At 47.0% G+C, this 20,523-nt stretch overlaps 1 protein-coding gene across 18 annotated transcripts in view; it reads right to left on the reverse strand.

The window, feature by feature from the left end:
• The window catches only part of Atp6v1c2 (ATPase H+ transporting V1 subunit C2), a 46,787-nt gene extending 34,867 nt beyond the window's left edge, over positions 1-11,920 (reverse strand). For 3 of the 18 annotated variants that reach the window (XR_005727463.2, XR_013429251.1, XR_013429250.1), the window contains exons 1-3: positions 11,294-11,701; positions 9,823-9,981; positions 7,523-7,590 (exon numbers count right to left, since the gene is read on the reverse strand). Coding sequence is in view for 8 of the 18 variants with exons in the window: in XM_040271276.2 (XP_040127210.2) it covers positions 7,523-7,590; positions 9,823-9,981; positions 11,294-11,461 (395 nt within the window). In the remaining 10 variants the exon portion in view is untranslated. Of the gene's footprint in view, positions 1-5,237; positions 5,567-7,522; positions 7,597-9,822; positions 9,982-11,293; positions 11,708-11,898 lie in introns of those variants that run through there. The other 15 variants (XR_005727461.2, XM_040271277.2, XR_013429249.1 and 12 more) reach the window with 11 other exon arrangements.
• Positions 11,921-20,523: the final 8,603 nt, after the last annotated feature.

Here is a 20,523-nt window from a genome sequence, read left to right on the forward strand (position 1 = left end):
AAAGACTGTACATAAAATGTTCATGTCAGCTTTATTTTTAACAACCCAAAACCATGTTAATGTCCTCCAACAGTGAATGGAAACATTTTTGCCATTTACTTACTTCTCAATAAAACCATTAAAGAGAGAGAGAGAGAGAGAGAGAGAGAGAGAGAGAGAGAGAGAGAGAGAGAGAGCACTACACTGAAGTAGCAATTTATACCTATCAGGCTTCCAGCAGTCTGGAGAAGTCCCTGGGGGAGGTACCATTTGAACTGAGACTGGGATAACAAGGGGCCCCCATGCCAGGGTGGGGTGGTGGGCAGGAGCCTTCAATGTTCAGGAAGACGTTTGTGCACAGACCTACGGCAGGACAGAGCCAGGGTGGCTGGAGGAGAGTGGTCCTCCTTCTTCTGTGAAGAAAAGGCCAGGATGGGTAAGCCAGGGATCTGGCAGCCAGGGTCAAGGGCCCGGAGTTTATACTGAGGGCACTGGAAAGCCAAGGGAGGGTTTCAAGCAAGAGAGTCATTTTTTAAAAAGACCCTTCGGCACTGGGAGCGTGGTAACACATTGGCTAGTGGCTAGCATGCCCTGAAGGCCCTGCATTCCGTCCCCAGAACCACAAAAAAAAGAAAAAAAAAAACCACCTCCTTCTGGCTCTGGGGAGAAAGCAGATGAAAAGGAAGCAGCAGGCAACTGCGTCTGTTGTCACATTCAGGAATGGGTCGAGGGCAGTGTGGACAGAGGTGCAAGGCTGGGCATGTTGAGACCTGGATGGACGCGGGACAGGTTTGGGCGAGGGAGCCACAGGATTTGGTCCTTCCCAGTGTCTCAGGTGGAGGTGTGGACAGGTGACCTGTGAGCAGCCGCGCCTGGCAACCAAGGACCCCCAGCCTGAGGTCCCAAAGGAAGAGACTCTCCAGAAGCAAGCTGTGGACACTGTCAAGAGGACGTGGCAGTGCAGAAGGAGGCAGAGAAAAGACATTTGAGACCCTCCGTGGCTGCTGAAAATAAGGAGTGCCCACACCAGAGCACGCGCCCAGGGCACAAAGAACTAACTGGACTGGGATTGGGGAATCTGGGAGCCATTGTCCCTGTAGGGTTCAAGGAGGAAGTGCCTTATGCTAAACTCAGCCACCAAGGATCTCACATGGCGGCCTCAGGCTGACCCTCATTGCAGGCATGCTGTCCTAGGGCAGCCAGAACTCTCTCCCACCCCCAACCCCGTGGCCGGGGAAAAGTGGCTGGGCGCTGGGGAAGCCTGGCAGGTACCAGGCAATACAGACTGTCCCAGCAGGGCTGAGCTGAAGGATGAGGGCAGAAGAAGCGAGGGACCACTGACTGCCACCTGCCCAGGCCTTGACAGGGCAAGGCAGGGGGTTGGGGTGACCAAGGCAAAGGCCGGACACTCCACGCTGTACCATCTCGCACAAGTGACTTACATCTTTGAGTGTCAATACTCTCATCTATCAATCATTGGAAGTTACCAAAATAGGGAAGTGACAAACATCAGGTGGTCTGGAACTCAGAATAGAATACAGTCTAAACAGAAGCCTGGAGAACGATAAAGGGGCAGCCCTCAGTGGAGTCAGAACTAGCACAGACCTTCACAGACCCACAAGAACAGCAGGGCGTTTACAATATGAAGCAGGGAATAGGAAATATCACGGATAATGCCATCCCAATGGAACTCACCCTTCCCTAGATCCCATGGAAAACACAGCAGCCAGGCATGGCAGCATATTCCTGTAATCCCAGTGATTTGCTGAGGCAAGAGGATCACAAGTTCAAGGCCAGCCTTAGAAACTTAGTGAGCCACTCTCTCAAAAAATAAAATAAAAAGGACTGAGGATGTAGCTCAGTAGTAGAGCACTCCTGGGTTCAATTCCATTTCCGAAAGAGAAAAATCAGCAATAGATGAGGTCACAAAGAAAATATCAAATTCCCAAAGGCAGACATAGTACCCAATTCATTCTCTCACAAGGCAAAAGAATTAAGTGAAAAACAAGCCTGGCACCGTGGCACACACCTGTGGTCCCAGCTGCCAGGGAAGCTAAGCCAGGACCTGGGCCACTTCATGAGACCTGGCCTTAAAAAGGGTTGGGGAAGTGGCTCAGTGTAGAGTAGGCACCTCTAGGTTCAATCTCCATACTACAAAAGAAAGAAAGGGAAGGAGGAGCAACAACAAAAACCCAACTTTCCAGAAACATAGGATTAAAAAAATGAGCTAAATTTTAAAAAATGAAAACACCACACATCAAAACTTAAGTTATATAATATTCAGAGAAAAACTCATTACCTTAGCATGAGAGAGAGAGAGAGAATAAATGAACTAAGTATGCAATTAAGTAGGTTTTGCAGAAAGAAAACAAACCTCAATAAAGCAAGAAGATGAAAATCAGGATATATGCAGAAATTTAAAAATCAGAAATCAAGAAAATGATAAAATTGGTGAATGAAGACAAGAACTGCTCCTCTTAAAAGCAAAACAGGTAGACCACGGGTAGCATAACCAAAGGAAATGCAAAGACCAAAACCAACGGGAAATGTGCAGCTACAGCAGACCCTGATAGACTCCATGCAAATAACCTGAAAAAGGCTCATGAAACTGACTCTTCTCTCCAAAAACACAATATACCCATATCAGTACTCCTTCCCCAAGAGAAAATCAACACACCAACAGAACTGGAAAATTTTGTATCATCCAAGAACCAGTTCTAAAAATGCACATGTCGTAACGACATCTTTTGGGCCATGGGGAAACAGATGGCCCCACCACCAGGTGAAGAAGCCATTGGAAGCTCAGCCAGGACCAGCAGCACTGCCACCTGGGGAACTTAGAGAATCCGATTCTCAGGCCCCTCAGAATAACAAATTCTAGGGATGAGGCCCAGGAATGGATGCTCTAACAAACCTTCCAGATGATTCGGACGCACATTGAAGTTGAAGAGCCACTAATTTAAAGTGTTGAGCCTTGGTAAGCCAAGTGCAGTCTGCAGGCCAGCAACATGGTAAGAAATGCAGAATCCCAGGCTTCAGATCCCCTGAGTCACAACCACGTTGTCTAAAGATCCCCAGGGCACTCACTTACATGTTCAAGGTTGAGAAACACTCAGAGCTATAGCCCAGTGCTGCCCAACACAAATATTACAGGAGCCACAAAAGTATTTCGAGAACTTCTAATCACTACATTTCCAAAAGAAAAAACAGGTGAAATTAATTTTAGCAACCTACTTTATTTCATCTAATATCCAAAATATTATCATTTTAACAGGCAGTTAACATTAAAAAGAATAATAAGATATTTGAAGTCATTTTTCCAGTACTGTCTTTTGAACCTGACGTGTGTTTGACACACATCTGCGTTCAGACTGGTCACATTTCAAGAGCTCCGCTGAGCCCGGTGGCTAGCACATGCCATGGTGAACAGCACAAGGACAGAGAAAGGAGGACAGCCTCTCCTCCCTCCCAGGTGGAATCTAAAACAGTTTAACTCACAGAAGCAGAGAGCAGAATGGGGTCAGAGGATGGCCTTAGACTGCCTCTCTCAGGCCTGTCCCTGGGGGTGAGGGCCGTGGAGGAGGGAGCGGAGCGGCACTCTGCTTGGAGAAGGCGAGCAGGAGGTCCTGAGGCATGGGGAGGAGATGGGAGACGTGTCAGGGGGGCAGGTGGACGGGCAGGTGCAGGACAGGTCTGAAATGTCCACAGATAACCTCAACCTGATATTCTGCATGGACAGAGAAGAGAAGCCTGGGCACTTCTTTCCGTTCCATCTCACTCCTATTTAGAAGGTCCCCACAAGAACTCACTGGCATCACCAAGTGGACATCCACACTCAGATCCGTGATCTTTGATCAGCCAACCCTCAGACAGCTTCACGAACCACGTGGGTAAAGAAAAAGCCACCAGCTATTCCACACCACAGGCAACGCGCTCAGGGACAGGGGGCAGTCAACATGGCCCCAGAGAAACCAGGAGGCATAGCTGAATGCCAAGTGCCTGTGAAATGTAATATTTCAACCAGGACCGCAGCAGGACAGGCCACAATGTTGGGACAGACTCACATGCTGAAAGGTTGGGGCGGTGCGGGGGGCCGGGGGGAGATTTTAAAAGATAAAAGCACTAGGCTTCTCAAATGTTCATGAATCCCCATGCAAATACAGAATAAATTAACACAGTGGCATGAAAGAATAAATAAAAAAATAAAGGGAAAGCTCCATAAGCCAAGGCTGCCTTCCAGCTACATGGAAAAACACTCCAGTCCCCGGTAAATAAATAATAAAAGGATAGGGAAACAATACACCTTGAAAACTCTTGTCCCTTCTCTGTCCTCCTGGGCAGAAGCAGTGCTGACAGGTTTATGCTGCCTAGGTTACAGGCCCAGCTGGGGTTTATTTATCTAATCACACTGGAGCACTTTCCACGGAGCCAGGGAGGTTGTTCCCAAATGGACCTGGACTAGAGCAAAGTTCCAGGCTCTGGACCAGAGCAAAGCCAGAACTCTAAGGGCACTCAAACCTCACTATTTTTCTTTTTCCCCTGATAGGAAAGCTCTTGGGAATTCACACCTACAAGCAAAACTCAAAACAGCGCACAGTGATTTTCATTCTCGACCACACCTAGTCCCTGTTTGTAAAAACACTCTCATTTGTACAGTTTCTGTGTTTCAAAACGAGAGCTCACGACTTGCTTGTGCATGCATTTTCTAGTTTTTTTTTTTTTTTTTTTTAAGCATATGCTACACCATGCTGGGTGTGGTGGCGCATGCCTATAATCCCAGAGGCTCAGGAGGCTGAGGCGGGAGGATTGCAAGTTCAAGACCAGCCTTAGCAACTTAGAGAGGTCCCCAAGCAACTTAGTGAGACCCTGTCTCAAAATAAAAAAGGCTGGGGATGTGGCTTAATGGTTATGTACCTCTGGGTTCACCTCATTTCCAAAAACAACAAACAACAACAATAAACAAATATGCTATAAAACCATCAGAGGCAACTCGTACAACAAATACGTACAGAACAAAACACAACTGTCTATTGGGAAGAAAAAGGCAATCAGAAAAAGAAAAGAAGAAGAAAGAAAGAAACTAACTAACTAACTAACTAACTAACTAACTAACTAACTAACTCAGGTGGAACCAACAGCAATAATCCAGGCCCACAGAAGCTCAGAGCTGGGGGCACTGGTGAGTGGGACGGAAGGAGAGAAGGGCACCACTGAGGGCTGAGACCACAGAGCTGAGCAGCTACCATGGAGCAGCTCACCTTCCTTCAGCTGGTGTTTCTGCCGAGGATGAAGAGCCTCTTGGTCAGCCTGTGGTCTGTCAGAGCTGGCAGGGAACACGGAAGGCCATCCCAGCCAAGGGCAGGGGCTGCCCTCGATGGCATCTGTCAGAGCCCTTGCTTAGGCTTGGGGTCCCCCGATTTGAAGATCTGACTAGCATCTGTCCTCTTGCTACAGAAGGCTCATCAGACCTCAGGAACAGAGCAGCCACAGACAGGAGCTGGCACTTGGGAATCCAGCCACATCTCCTGGATGGTGATTTTTCACAGGACATGCCCAGGAATTTTATTCTACTGCCCTACATTCCTCCCTGAAAGCAGAGAGATGGTCACTGTACTTCGCTTTATAGATGAGGAAGACAAAGTTGGTTTTCTTTCTCAAAGACTATGACCTATGCACCAGGTGCAATGGTGCACACCTGTAATCCCAGAAACTCAGGAGGCTGAGGCAGGCTTGCAGGATCAAAGCCAGCCTCAGCAACTTAAAAGGCTCTGAGCAATTTAGCAAAACCCTGTCTCAAAATTTTTTAAAAAAAGAAAAAAAAAAAAAGACTGGGGATGTGGGGATGGATGTAAGTTAGCAGTAAAGTGCCCCAAATTCAATCCACAGTACCAATTTCTACAGTTCAAAGACTTTAAGTTTAAAAAATGATTTTTGCCAGGCACAGTGGTGCACACCTATAATTCCAGCAGCTTGGGAGGCTGAGGCAGGAGGATCAAGAGTTCAAAGTCAGCCTCAGTAACCAGCAAGGCCTTGCAACTTAGCAAGTCCCTGTCTCAAAATTAAAAAAAAAAAAAAAGGGCTGGGGATGTGGCTCAGTGGTCAAGTGCTCCTGGGTTCAACCCTCAATACATAAAAAAATCTAAAATATGAAGAGAACAGCAAAATATGGGTTTACACGTATGAGGTATATAATATGGGCTTACTTTTATTAGTGTGTATATATATATATATATATATATATATACACACACACACAAATAATATATGTGCTGGGAAAATTGGAGGTACAGGCTATAAACACAATGTAACAGTGTTTGTCTCTGGATATGTGATCATGGGTGAGTTGTAGTTTCTTTTTCACACTATTCTATGAGCTATAACTGATTCCCATGATTATGCACCAAATTTGTAATAAACTTATTTAAAAGAAATGTCATGCTAAGACCGTATGATATTTCATACACTTTTGGTGAGCGTGTGAATGGAATGAACAACTTCTTGGCAGGGCACTGGGGACATATCTGTAAGCTGTCCTTGCAAAAACTCTTTGACCCAGAACTACCACTTTTAAGTGTTCCACTTCTACATGTGCACAAAGGACAGTCATCACCACCCTGCCTGTGATAGCAAAAGACTAGAAAATTCAAACATCCAACAACAGAGAAATCAAATAAATGAGGGTACATCTATTTAAGGCCATACAGCTAGTAAAAAGAATGTGCAGCAATGAACTGACATGGAACTATGTCTAAGCTATGCTATTAAACAAAAAAGCAAGACACAGTTGTTTGCACTTTATGAGAGTACATATGAAACACATGCATGTTGACTTGTGCTCAAATAGGCTTTCTCTGGAAGGTTTGCCTAGAAAGTCATAGCACTGCCTCAGAAGAGGGGAATGAGGGGACAGGGGACAGGGAAGAGGAAAACACATCAGAGGAAAACTTAACTTTCACTCTACATTCTTTCTTTTTTGTACTTTTTTTTAAACATATGTTATCAAAAAACCAACAAACTTAACCCTTGAGGGGAATTGCACCAATTATTTTTCTACGTGACTCAGCTTTATGCATGATCTTCATACTGAAGGCAATCCCTTATAGGATGCTGCCTTCTAGCTGGTGGTGGGGCCCGCCTGTAATCCCAGCAGATCAGGAGACTGAGGCAGGAGGATCAGATTCAAAGCCAGCTTCAGCAACTTAGCAAGGCCCTAAGCAACTTAGAGAGACCCTGTCTCAAAATAAAACATTAAAAGGTCTGGGGATGGGACTCAGTGGTTAAGCACCCCTGGGTTCAGTCCCTGGTACCAAAAAAAAAAAAAAGAAAAGAAAAGATGCTTTTTCCGGCAAACAAAGCAAGGATGGGCCCAGCATGCTCCTGCTGACCCCACTCCCCCAGGGGACCCACCTGATCACTCTGTTGACTTTTGGAGCCAGGTTTAGAGTATGAGTCCATACTTTGATTCAGCCAAAGCAAGAACACTGTGTCCTCTGACAACAATGCCAAATTCTCACTTGTATGTAGTAAATAAGAAATATTTTACCTTTCAGCAAAGGTATCGAGTTTCCCCAACTCGTCAGAGAGACCAACAAGAGTATCCAAGGTCCCCACCTAGAAAGATCATAAAATAATTAGTGCTGGCTGGCAGAGAGGCGTGGCTGTCACTTCAAGAGCAGTGTGAGGCACTCTGCCTTGATCTGGAGTTGGCTGCTCCTGGCCAACAGCCCAACTGAGAAGTGGGAAGAACTCCTAAGGGAAACCCAGGGATTTAGGATTTTTATGTTATTTTGGGGACCAACAGGATAAACTGTCATATCTCCACCATCGGAAGGACTATTACGTCCTGGGCTGACCTGAGCTCATTTCCCTCTGAGAGAGGCAGTCTGCTGTTCATGAGATGAATCCCCAGCAACTGTAACAAGTTTTCCTTTCTAAAGGCCTTTCTTCCCTAAGCCAGGACCGCCATCCCTTTCTCTGTCCTTGGCTGCTATTGACATTGATCTTGATTAGAAGGGAGCAGCTTTTCTTCCCACTCATTTGTAACGGTCCTTTTCTTTCTTTTGTTTTTGTTTCTCTTCGATATTGGAGACAGAACCTAGGCCCTGTGTGAGGCAAGCACTCTACCTAAGCTACATCCCCTCGAGGCCCTTTTCTTTGTGGATTATTCATGACCTGTCTCTTAGTGCGGAAATGAGTGCAAGGTCCACAAAATTGTATTGAAAGGTCTTTTCACAGAATCAGAAAGAAAAGGTTTGCCATCCTGTGATTAGACCAACCAGACTTTAAAAGCAATTAGGGAGGGCTGGGGGCATGGCTCCATGGTGGAGCACATGCTTAGCATGAGCAAGGCCCTGCACTAAGTCCCCAGAATCCCCCAAATTTAAAAACTAATAAATCTTTGATGAAGCCTGAAAATCTCCACTGGATATTGGTGAAGTTGATTATTTTCAAAACAATTAATTCTTGAGGGCAAAGGGTGCTGAGGATTTAACCCAGGAGCACTTCACCACTGAGCTACATACCTTTTTCTAAAATTTTGAGGCAGGTTCTTGCTAAATTGCTGAGGTCACCCTTGAACTTGAGATCCTCTTGCCTCAGCCTCCCAAGTCTCTGGGATTATAGACATGCAAGCAACTTAGTTTTAAGCAACTTTTAGTAGGGCCATGTCATTTTTTAACTTTGTATCCTCCAGAGTCTAGCACGGTGCCCTGCTCAGTAAATGAGTGGAGGCTGGATTCACTAACCTCTACAGTGTCTGTCCCCAGGGTTAACAGAGGCAGGCTTGAAGAAGCAGTAAGACCTGGATACAGAACCCCACCTGCCACTTGCCAGCCCCACAACCTAGCAGTCACTAAGCTTCTCTCAGCCCATCCCAACCTTGTCAGGGGGAGCCTCGAAGACTCCACAAGGAATCTTCTGTTTACAGGGCCTGGCTGCCAGCACATTGCTCAATAAATGCTGGCACATGGAGCAGCATCACCAACAACTCAGGGTGACAGTGCACTCTTTTGGCAGAGGGGCAAACTGAGGATTGGAAGAGGATTGATTATAAGGACTCTGGGTGGTTGGCACCCTCAGTGTGTGTACATTGGTGTGGTCCCAAGGAATTCTTTAGCTACCTCTTCCCCTTGGAAACCTACAGTCTTAGGAAATACTGCCAGTCTGTGTTCTGTTTATGTGTGGTGCTAAGGATCAAACCTAAGACTTCACGTGCCAGGCCAACCTTCTACCACTGAGCCACACTACCAGCCCAAGTCCACTGTTTTTGAGGATTGTATATATCTTCCTCCTCTTTACCCTTTTTATCTTCATTTTGCTGTCCACTACAAGAGCTCTCAGACACTGTGCACTACCCCAAACCTCTGCCACTCTGCCAGCTGTCTGTACAGAGTGTCTCCCCCCCAACAAAATCAGAAAGAACCTGGATTTCCTGCCCTTCCCCTAGGTCAGGAGTACAATTGAGGCCTGAGGCCTGCAAGCCAGAACACCCCAAGTCTGTGGTTGGTCTTCTTAGATGTTGTAGACAAAACAGGAAGGTCCCCAGGACCATGGGTGAGGACCTGCTATTCACAGGTTCTTCCCACTTATATGAAGCATTAGATCCTGCCACCGCCACCATCTCTCTCTTCTCATTCTCTCCTGGGGCTTCAAGGCCAAGGTGCCACAATTAGTTTGGAGCCATGGCCTGAAGACCCACGGAGCCCACCGACTCCCATATCTATCCCCTAGCTCAGGCTTGTCCTCAATGTCCCCACTTTGACCTGTTATTTTCTCCTTCATTCCCCAGAGGCTGCTTCCTGCCCACCAGTCCACCATCTCCTTTCCCCTCCCCAGGAATTTCACCTTGAAGTCAGGAATAGCAAATTTGGTGTTGTAGGACAGGTTAGACTTGGAGGTTACTGTATTCATCCTCTCCAGCGCTTGTAAATTCTCCTTATCACCAGGGGCCGAAATCAACCAAAACTCGGACATGTTTCCAGTCTTCTGTTTCCCAGTCACTGTCTAGAACCAAGACAAACGCACACAAACAGAAACAGGAGGAGAGATGTGTCAGATGTCTCTACTTGTCACCACTCCCTGCCTTCAGAATTAATCCTCTCTGGATCCGTCACTTTTCCTGTTTCTCATTCCTTGTCTCTTTGACCTTGTAGTTCAGAGTCTAGCTCCAAAGGCACCCTTAGGAACGAAGCAATGTGCTTATCTCCTCCAGAGAAGCCCTCAGGAGACTCACAGGCTCTCATCCCCACGTGGCCCTGACTGGTTTTAAGCAGGAGGGCTGGTTCCTTCACTCTCCCCAGGACCTGGGTCACAACTGCTGCCTGCCATCATAAACTGGGGGGACAGACAGTCAGACTTGGGTGCTCTCTGGGATATTTTTCTTCCTCACACATTGCATCTTGCGGGTGCAGCATGGGTGGATGAAGGAAGGAGCCATCACAAATCCCAGATTAACCACCAACCTTGAGTTTGGTATTAGCTTCAAAAACTTTAGGCCAGTGCCTGTTGGCATGAACGCCTGTAATCCCAGCAACTCAGGAGGCTGAGGCAGAAGGATACCAAGTTCAAAGCCAGCCTCAGCAACTTAGCGAAGAGCTAAGTAACTCAGTGAGATTCTGTCTCTAAATAAAATACAAAGGGGGAAGGGGTAGGGGATGTGGCTCAGTGATCAAGTGCCCCCTGAGTTCAATCCCGGTACAAAAAAAAAAATTAAAAACAAAAAAACAGACTTTAGAAGGTCTCTTCTTTTTTAAAATAAGAAGGAGGAAGGGGGCTGCGGAGCAGGACTTTTTTGACTAGAGGAGGTGAGGACTCCGCAGGGCTGAGTAACTCGCAGTTTCAGGGCAGCGCAGGGGCTCATTCAAACGCGTACCCACTCACCCACACGGTCCCCCTCACGGGTTCTCTGGGCCCGTTGCCCCGGGACTTCTGGGGGGAAAACAGGAGAATAACATGGACTATCGGGGGCCCCCCCGGCCTTTTTCTCCTGACTCCCACTCACTCCAGCCTGAGATCCTCTTAGTCCCTCCTAACCCTGACCAAACGCAGTTCTTTCCGTCTTCACTGCCAATGGCCTGGGGACAAACTGTCCCAGAGCGGCACCTAGGGAGATGCCACCTGCTCAGTCCGGGAGAGCGCGGTATGGGAGTCGGCTTCCCAAGTTCCCAGTGAGAAAGCGCGGACTAGGGTCCCTGGGGCGCACGGAGGCGCGTCCCGACCTGGGGGACGTGGGTCGCCCGGGGCGGTGCCGCAATCGCGGCGTCGGCGCCTCTGGCCCACCTCCTCGCCTGGTGTCTGCGCTGCCGCGCGTCCTTACCGGGGGCCGCGGGGAGGACCGCGCTGTCGGGGCTGCGGGCAGGGGCGCGGGGGCCTGAGCGCACGGCAGGCTCCCGGGAGGCAGCGACTTCTGCGGCCCCGCGCGCCTCACTCCGCCTTTTATCCCGGGCGCTGGAGGCGTCCCCCGGCCCCCGCGGGACATTTGCATACGGGCCGCCTGCCTCCCGCGGTCGCGCCGGGCCGGGGCCAGCGGCTCGAGTAGCAGGCGCTGGGCTCCGTCTGGGCCTCGGCGGAGAGGGGACGTGGTCCCGGCCAGACCCGGCGAAGCTTCCCCGAGCCCGATGCGCGCGGGCTGGGCCTCTGGGTGGTGCCGGAGAGCTTGGCCCGGTCTCCAGCCCCACGATGCAGCGGGGCCCACCGCGAGTGAAGACGACTCCGCGAGGCAGAAGCCGGGAAAGGATTCCCCGCGCGCGGCGACTCCGCCCTCCAGCTGCCGCCGCCTCCCACCCCCACCTCACGGCCGCCGGGCACCCGCACGGGTCTCCGGAAAACACCTGCTTGCGGGTGTTTCCCAGGCCCGTGCCGGACAGACGGGGCTGACCTGTGGAGAGCAACGCAACAGGTTCAGATGCTCGGGACACACACCTGGGAGAGGAGCGGCTTTTCCCGTCCGTGTGGGCGCGAGCTTGTCACTCGTTACCCAGAAAAACCCACCTCCCGAATTGCGCTGTGTGTGGAGAGGATATAAAGCTACTAGGATTGGGCTGGAGGTGCGGATCAACCATAGAGGGTTTGCCGGCGTGCGCTCGGGTTCAGTCCCCAACACCCAAATAAATTAATGAATAAAATTGCGTTCAATTTCAGGACAACGAGTGAGGTCTAACTAGCCCAGTCCTATTTATTTTAGAATTTAGTCCCCAGCACCATACATACATGCCTAGCTACATACATATGGAAAATAAAGCTGCTGACTTCGCGGGATGAATCCTGCGCTGCCTGAAACCAGGACAGGACTCTCAGGAGCTAACTAGGAATGTTAAAAACAAGACAAAACCTGAGGATTCGTCTTCTCTGGGTTAAAGGAGGAAACTTTAGAGTTGGCAATGTTTTCAGTGGTTTCTGGGAAAGATAATCTCAGGGCTACAACGGAGGGGTGTAGCTCCGTGGCCTCAGGCCCTGCCTTTGATCTGCAGCACTGCAAAAAGGAAAGAAAATAACAACCCCCTGGGGTTGTGCTTTGAGGGGTAAGCTGAAGAAGGCACTCCTGGCTTCCTAAGAATGGACTTCCCCTACTATATAAAACTAGCCATATCCATCTATCCTAGTGAATGCTTTCCAGTCCCTGGGGAAAGTGACATCATCTGAGACTTAAGCTGGAACCCCAAATGGTAGGATGGAAAGCCCAGATTCAAGACACAAAGGTGGCTTTGCGGTCACCACAGTGCTATTGTGGCTGTGGAACTCCCAGCACCTGCACTGCATATCATTGTTATTGGGACACTAATGTGCATTAGTCAGTCCTTGCAACATCTTCCGAGGGAGGATACCTGAAACCCAGGGATGAGGAAACCCCACTTGCACAGGGGTTGAGTGGCTATTCCAGGGAAGGAGTGGCCTGGTTGGACATTAGAGTTGGGGTGGTGGCAGTCTTGGACTTTGAGTCATGCCATTCTTAGCCAGGGAAAACAGAATGGTAGATCTGGGGCCCCACATCGTCTATAAACAAGTGTAGAGGTGCCTGTGAGGCTGTGAGAACTGCCCAGTGTCAACTGGTCAATGGAAGAGCTGGGTGGAACTGGGGCCAGCCATCCCAGGATTGGGTGCTTCTGCTGCTCCCAGTGAACCTGCAGGATCCGGGCATCACTAAGAGAGAACTTGAGATGTCCCTTAGGTCAATATTTTTCTACCCTCCAACGTTCAGAATCATTGACTTGACTTGGATTCTCAGAGATTGGCAACACATTTAATGGTGTCTCCAATATTATTTATGGCATTGTGTGTGTGTGTGTGTGTGTGTGTGTGCGCGAGTGCTGGGGATTAAACCCCAAAATATTCAAGATTTGTATGTTGAGTTCTGCCTCCACTACTATTAAAAAAAAAATCAGATGCAAATAACTCCTGGACGTCTGCTGAAGAAAACAATAAAACAATAAGCTCCTTGTCTTCTTTCAAATCTTCTTTCTCAAAATCTGAAATTTTTCTGTTCTTTCACATCTTAAATTTCCTATTAAATATCTGAATTTATAATAGGTGATGTCCATAGCTGCAGAGGTAACTTGGATTTTTCCATATAATCTTTCTTCCTGAGTATAAAGATAATTCTATGCTTATTATGAAGAAATTGGAAAATGAAAAAGTATAAAGAATAAAAATAGCCTGTAATTTTTATGATATGAGAATAACTGAAACTGGTAATCAAATTATTTTTGTTAATTTTAATGCATATTTGATTATACAAATGATTGAGATTATTATATATTGTACAATATTGTATATTGTATAAGTTTGGCAACCTGTGGTTGGTTGCTTTTTAAAGACTAAAAATTATCAAATGTATATTATCATTAAGGATAATTTAGAGTTATCAGCAATTTATCACAGCCCTGAACTTGAATCAGATTTCAAAGCCAAATAAAGAGGTCTTTTTGAACAATTTACATCTTGAGAAGGAGAGAGAGTATCTTGTCCAAGAGATTTGAGGTTTTGTTACATTTTGTTTTGAAGTACTGAGGATTGATATAGCTTTACCACTATGCTATATCCTCAGACCCTTTTACTTTTTATTTTGAGACAGAGTCTCGTTAAGTTGCTGAAGCTGTCCTTGAACTTGTGATGGTCCTGCCTCAGCCTCCTGAGTAGCCAGGATTACAGGCGTGTGCCACTAGCTGTTCTGAAATTTAACCACCTATGTGTTTAGATGAGAGTTGTGCACGGACGGGAGATTTCCCCAAGCTTCCTTATAAAGCCAGATCAGACTGTGACACAGAGAAATCAGGAGAAATCCACCAAGATATGTGGCGCTTGCTCCCATGGTACAGCAGGAGACTGGAGCATGTCATTTCCACGCTGTGATGCAGGCACTTCTCTTCTGTACTTTGGCCTAGAGTGGCAGTAAACTATCCATTTTCTATCCCCTTCTCACACATCTCAGTCTTTGACATCTGCTTGCTAAAAGCCTAAAATGTCATTGCTTTTAAAATACTCCCCAGGGCATAAAAAGATGAAGGAAGAACCAGGCATAATGAATACTCTCCCTGGGAATAAGGAATGGGGAGCAAATCCGCCTTGAGTCATCTCTGTCTCCTTAGGAGCTTGACTCTGGTTAGATATTCCTCCAAAGTTTCTGCAGTTGGCACGGGTCATGCATTGAGCCAGCTGAAGTCTGCGCAAGAGCGAACAGTCCTGTCAGGTTTGGGAACCAGAAGGACCAGGCTGGCCCAGTCGCTCTGCTGCTCTCCAGCCGCTCCCAAATGGTGTCTCCTGTCAGACAGCAGCTTCACAGGGTGCTCTTTCGAAAAGCTCACAACTAAGGGCTTGTGGAATTTCCAAATGCAGCTTCAAGGGCTCGTGGCATTGTCTAGGTTTTGCTGAGAAGAACCCAGAGAAGTTTTTCTAGAGGGACAGCTCTACGCAGGGAGGAAAATGTAAGTGGAATTGTCCCAGGAGAGTTGATACGGCATTCTAGGGACAGATTAGGTTTTGGAATCAGACAATCAGATAAGCTGCTTACCCTAGCTGAGTTTCAGGTTTCCCATCTGAAAAAGAACACAATTGCGCCCACTTTGTAGGCCTGCTAAGAGGGGAAGAGAGAACAGCACTTTTGCAAGGGCACCTGAGTCCAAGTTCCCCTCTCCTCTCACTCTCTCACCTGTTCAGACGTGCATTAGGGCTTCACAGATTATGTGTGATGTGCTATGGTTATGCCTTGAAAAGCATCCTGTTTTTCAAGGGGCCAAAGTACTTTGTTCTTTGTTTTCTTTCTGCCCAAAATGCTTATGGTTTTAGGAGAGGGACCATGACGGTAGTTTTTTGTTTGTTTGTTTTTGTTTTTAGCTTTGCAGTAAGGATTGAACCCAGGGGTGCTTAACCATTGAGCCACATCCCCAGCCCTATCTATTTATCTATCTATTTATTTATTTATTCAGAAATAGGGTCTCACTAAGTTGCTTAGATCCTTGCTAAATTGCTGAGACTGACCTTGAACTTGCAATCCTCCTGCCTCAGTCTCCTGAGAAGGTGGGATTACAGGCATTGGCACCATGCCCTGCTTGATTGTCACTTTTTCATTGGAGAAAATAAGGCCGGGGAAAATGTAGACAGTTCAAGGAAAGCTTCCTTATTCTCTCATTTAACAAGTTTTTTTTTTCCCCTCCCTTTCCCTAGTATCTGAAAGGCACAGAGGGGCATACAAAGATAAACACATTTCCAGACTAGAGTTGAGCAAAGTAAATCTGGTAAACAGCAGAGTGAGCAGCTCCCAACTCACTAAGGTCTGAGGACAAAACACCAGCAGAACGTGACACCTGCATAAGAATGAGGAATAAACATTCACGAAATGCCACGATCCTAATTTCACAGATGAGGAAACAAGCTTAGGGAGATTAAGGGATCTGATCAGGAACACAGCTGGTGGTAGGCCTGGGACTTGAACTTCAAGTGCCTGCTGCCCTGAAGGTCTAAGTCACTCCTCTCAGCCCTGCCCAATGCTGGTCACTACCTCTCTGCCTCCAGGTGGGTTCCTGGGCCTCCCATTCATTCACTGAGGAAATGTACATGAGTCTCTTAGCTTGGGTGGACTTTTCAGTGGGCTGTAAAGTGCAGACAATAAAAAAGTTTCTGTCTTACGTTTTCCCAGGAACTAAATTCAGCAATAAGCAAAGGTGTGCTTTTAGTAAGAGCTACTTGTAAAGGTTCTATCCTTATCTGCTTCTTTCCTCCTCTTATTCATTTCCAAATTCCTGTTTCTCCTGCCTGGAGTCTTCAGGGAGGTACTGATTCTGCCCTGCTGTAAACATATGGCACTCTTGTCACTAATGAAGTTGCTTCAAACACGCCTTTGATGTCATTAACCTGGAAGGTTAACCAGGCTGGGGGCGCCAGTGAGGGGATTATCACCTCAAGATCAGAGTCTTGAGCTGCAGAAAGCTGCAAAAAAAACGGAAGTCAAGTGTACCCAGGGTTTTGGAAGAGTCTACGGGCTCCAGCGAAGAGTTACCTGCACTCCCTGCTCACTGAGTTTGAGCTCAGGCTTTGGGGTCAGAAGAAGGATCTGACCTCAAATCTCAGCGTTGCCACTTACTAGTTACTCAGTCTCTCAGCGCCCCTCTACCCTCATCTATAAAAATGGGGACTTCAAGATCTGGTTAGAGCCAGGCCTGATGGTGCACACCTGTAGTTCCAGTGACTGCTAAGGCAGTGGGATCAGAAGTTCAAGGCCACCCTGGGCAATTTAGCAATTTAGTGAGAACCTGCCACAAAAAAAAAAAAAAAAAAAAGGTGGAGGCTGGGGATGTGGCTCAGCAGTAAAGCACCCCTGAGTTCAATCTTCAGAGTCAAAAAGAAAAAAGTCTGGTTACAAGTTGCAATGAGCCCTGGGTTATATGCCCAGCACTGCAAAAAGAGAAAGAGTTAAATGGATTAAGTCTTGGAGTGGGATGGAGCTCAGTGACAGGAACTTGCCTAGCATGAGCAAGGCCCAGGGTTCAGTCCCCAGCGTTGAAGAAGTAAAGATTTGTGATGAAAATGGCGTGAGAGAATGCACGCACAGCGGCTCAACGTGCCCGACCTGGGTGCGCGCACAGTGGGGCAACCACCACTTCACTCCAGGCTTCAGGAAGCCGAGAACCACCACGATTCGTTCACTGTCAGCTTCTTAGTGCTGAGTGCTCAGGGCACAGTTTGGCTCATTGAATCTAAAACCAGAGCTATTTAGTTATTTTAAAATTTTGGTGTCTCTCCTCCTAGTTTTAAATTTTGTTTATTAATATTATTTGGGGGGATATTGAGAATTAAACCCAGGGGCACTTTACCGCTGAGCTACATCCCCAATCCTTTTTATCTTTTTATTTTGAGAGAGGGTCTTGCTAAATTATAAAGGCTGACCTTGGTCTTGTGATCCTCCTGCCTCAGCCTCCAGAGTCACTGGGATCACAGGCATGTACCACCCCATCTGCTTTGAAAGAAAGGAGTTTAAATGCTTGAGACACTGGGAAACTAAGTGAGAGTGTTTTGTCCTTTTCAGATCTATCATGTTTTAGAAATTTCAAATGGTTTGAAAGGATCATGAAGATATATAACACAGCAGATCAGCATCAATTGTCTATTTATGGTTGAGTAACATTCACACTCAATTATGTTTCTAAGGCTGAAAATTGGAAATAACCTTTGTCCAACAAAAAGGGATTAAATAAATAAGGTAATGATGTCATTAAAAATGCTTTAGGGCTGGGGCTATAGCACAGTGGTAGAGTGCTTGCCTAGCACATGCCAGGACCTGGATTTGAGTCTCAGCAACACACACACACACACACACACACACACACACACACACACACACACGTTTTAGAAAAAATATCAAAAAACACAGCCCCGTGAGGTAGCACACACTTGTAATCCCAACTACTCAGTAGGCTGAGGCAGGAAGATCACCAAGTTCAATGTTAGCCTAGGCAGCCTATCAAGACCCTAAAGGACTGGGGATGTAGTTCAGTGGTATAGTGTCCATGGGTTCAATTTCCAATGCCAGAAAGCACACACACACACACACACACACACACCAATTATCATAAAATATTGAGTGGAAATACAAAATCAAGATTTCAATTTTGTAAGGAATTCTATGTATAATGATGCTGCTGTGGTTGGAATATGTCTTGTCCCTTTTGAAACTCTAATTGAGCTGAATCCTCATTACGAGGCATCAGGAGAGTGGAAACAATGGTATTTAGAGGCGAGGCTTTGGGGACATGATTGACACTGAAGGCTTTATAAGAAGTTACCAATGGGGGTCTGCAGAGGAGATTTTCTTCCTGTTGACTGGTAACTTTTTATTTTAATATCATTTTAATCTCATAGAGAAGTTGTAAGACTAGTATAAAGAACTCCCATTGATGTATAGATATATGATGGGACCACGTGCACCGTGTGAAAGATGTAGGTATATATTTATGGGTATATATGTGTGTGAACATCAAATAGTACAATTACCATGTGTATTAGATTCTATGTTACATTATCATCATTTTGAACCTTTCAAGAGTGAGTTGAAGGCATCATGAGGCTTTGCTACCTCCAGGTCTGGCATTGGAACCACCTGTGTCTCCAAGGTGTCCTGTTTCCACTGAGTGGACACTGGTGTTTAGGAAACACCGCCTGGACCACTGGTGCATTCAGAGCTGCTGGTAAATCATTGCTCAGGGCCCTCGACAGGGGCATCTCCACGCGGCGCCTGCCAGCACCAGTCCTGACTCCTTCTTGTTCCTTCCAGGCCTTCCTCCTCACTCCACCCTCACCCACCACCCCACCCAGCTGTGAATCTGCAGTGCAGAGTCCAGTTGGGCCATTAGAACCCTCTGGGATGGCGTGACCGTTTCACATCTGCACCACCCACTAAGAAAGCCCTTTGCCTCCCGCAGCTACGGGCACGTCAGGGAGGCTAGTGAAGCTGGGTGAGAGTGGAGCGCAAGGCTTCACTTCAACTTTTTTTTAAAGATTTATTTTTTAGGGCTGGGGATGTGGCTCAAGCGGTAGAGCGCTCGCCTGGCATGCGTGCGGCCCAGGTTCAATCCTCAGCACCACATACCAACAAAGATGTTGTGTCCACCGATAACTGAAAAATAAATGTTAAAAATTCTCTCACTCTCTCTCCTCTCTCACTCTCTTTAAAAAAAAAAAAAAAGATTTATTTTTTAGTTGTAGTTGAACGATACCTTTATTTTATTTATTTATTTTTAGTCCACGCACGCACTAAGCTAGTGCCCTACACTGAGCCACAACCCAGCCCTAACTTTTATGTGCTGGCCATTGCACGAGACAAGGCAGCTTGGCCATGCCGCCCACCACCCCTCTTTTCACCATGACCTACAGAACCCCCAAACCACTTCTTCTCCCTTCAAATCCCCCACCTCGTGCCATCCCTACCCGTGTCTTATGCTTGATGATGTCACCGCACACCCTCGCCTCTTGTCTCTTTATATGTGTATCTTGTCAGGACAAAAAAAATGGAAAACTGGAACTGTTCTTATGGCCAGAAGCGAGGGAGCCCTCCAGACCCCTTGCCATCTGTGAGAGCATTTGCTGGAGAGAGTGCTTTCGTAGGTTCTATGACTATCTCTTTCAAAATCTTTTAAAAAGCCAGCTAGACCTGCCACCAACACTACAGTCCACAGATGTTTCATTCAAAGGCCTGGGGCTACTGCTTAGAAATGTAGGCTTCAGGAAGACAGTGCCCTGTTCCTTCTAGCCCCTGAGGGTCACAGAGGAGGAGAACTTTCATTCATTCTTCAGATAAAGGCAATTAACCCACACAGGTGGCTGCTGTGGACCAGTGAAAACATGTATAATATATAAAAATGAAGCCCTCCTTCCTGAGGACAGGTCTGGTCTTCCCTGAAAACATGCACGTAATGGATTCTCTCTGCTTGACTATCCAGAGGTTACATTTCTGTCAGCAGCTGACCACCCGTGGTGTGAGTTACAGTCTGGTTTCATGATGATCAAATGGAGGCGAGCATTGTTGGTGCGCACCTGTGACCCTAGTGATTTGGGAGACTGAGGCAGGAGGATCACAAGATGGAAGCTGACACGGGCAACTCAGCAAGACCCTGACCCAGTATTAAAAAATAGATAAAGGGGCTGGGGATGTGGCTCAAGCGGTAGCGTGCTCGCCTGGTATGCGTGCGACCCAGGTTCGATCCTCAGCACCACATACCAACAAAGATGTTGTGTCCGGCGAGAACTAAAAAATAAATATTAAAAATTCTATCTCTCTCTCTCCTGTCTCACTCTCTCTTTAAAAAAAAATAGATAAAGATAAGAAGGGCTGGGGTCCAGCTCAGTGGTAGAGCACCCCTGGTTTCAATCCCCCAGTGTTGATCAATCAATCAATACATATATAAACAAACAAACCAAATTAAACCCCTTTCTTTTTCTGCAGGGAGGGTTTTCTGGGCTAGTAGAATATTCTTTTGAATTTTTTCCCAATACAACCACACCCATTTCTACCTTCTCTAGTACTCTACATTTCCAACCCACCAGGATCAAACTCCATCC

Source organism: Ictidomys tridecemlineatus, chromosome 12 (assembly GCF_052094955.1).
Source record: "Ictidomys tridecemlineatus isolate mIctTri1 chromosome 12, mIctTri1.hap1, whole genome shotgun sequence".
Classification (NCBI taxonomy): domain Eukaryota; kingdom Metazoa; phylum Chordata; class Mammalia; order Rodentia; family Sciuridae; genus Ictidomys; species Ictidomys tridecemlineatus.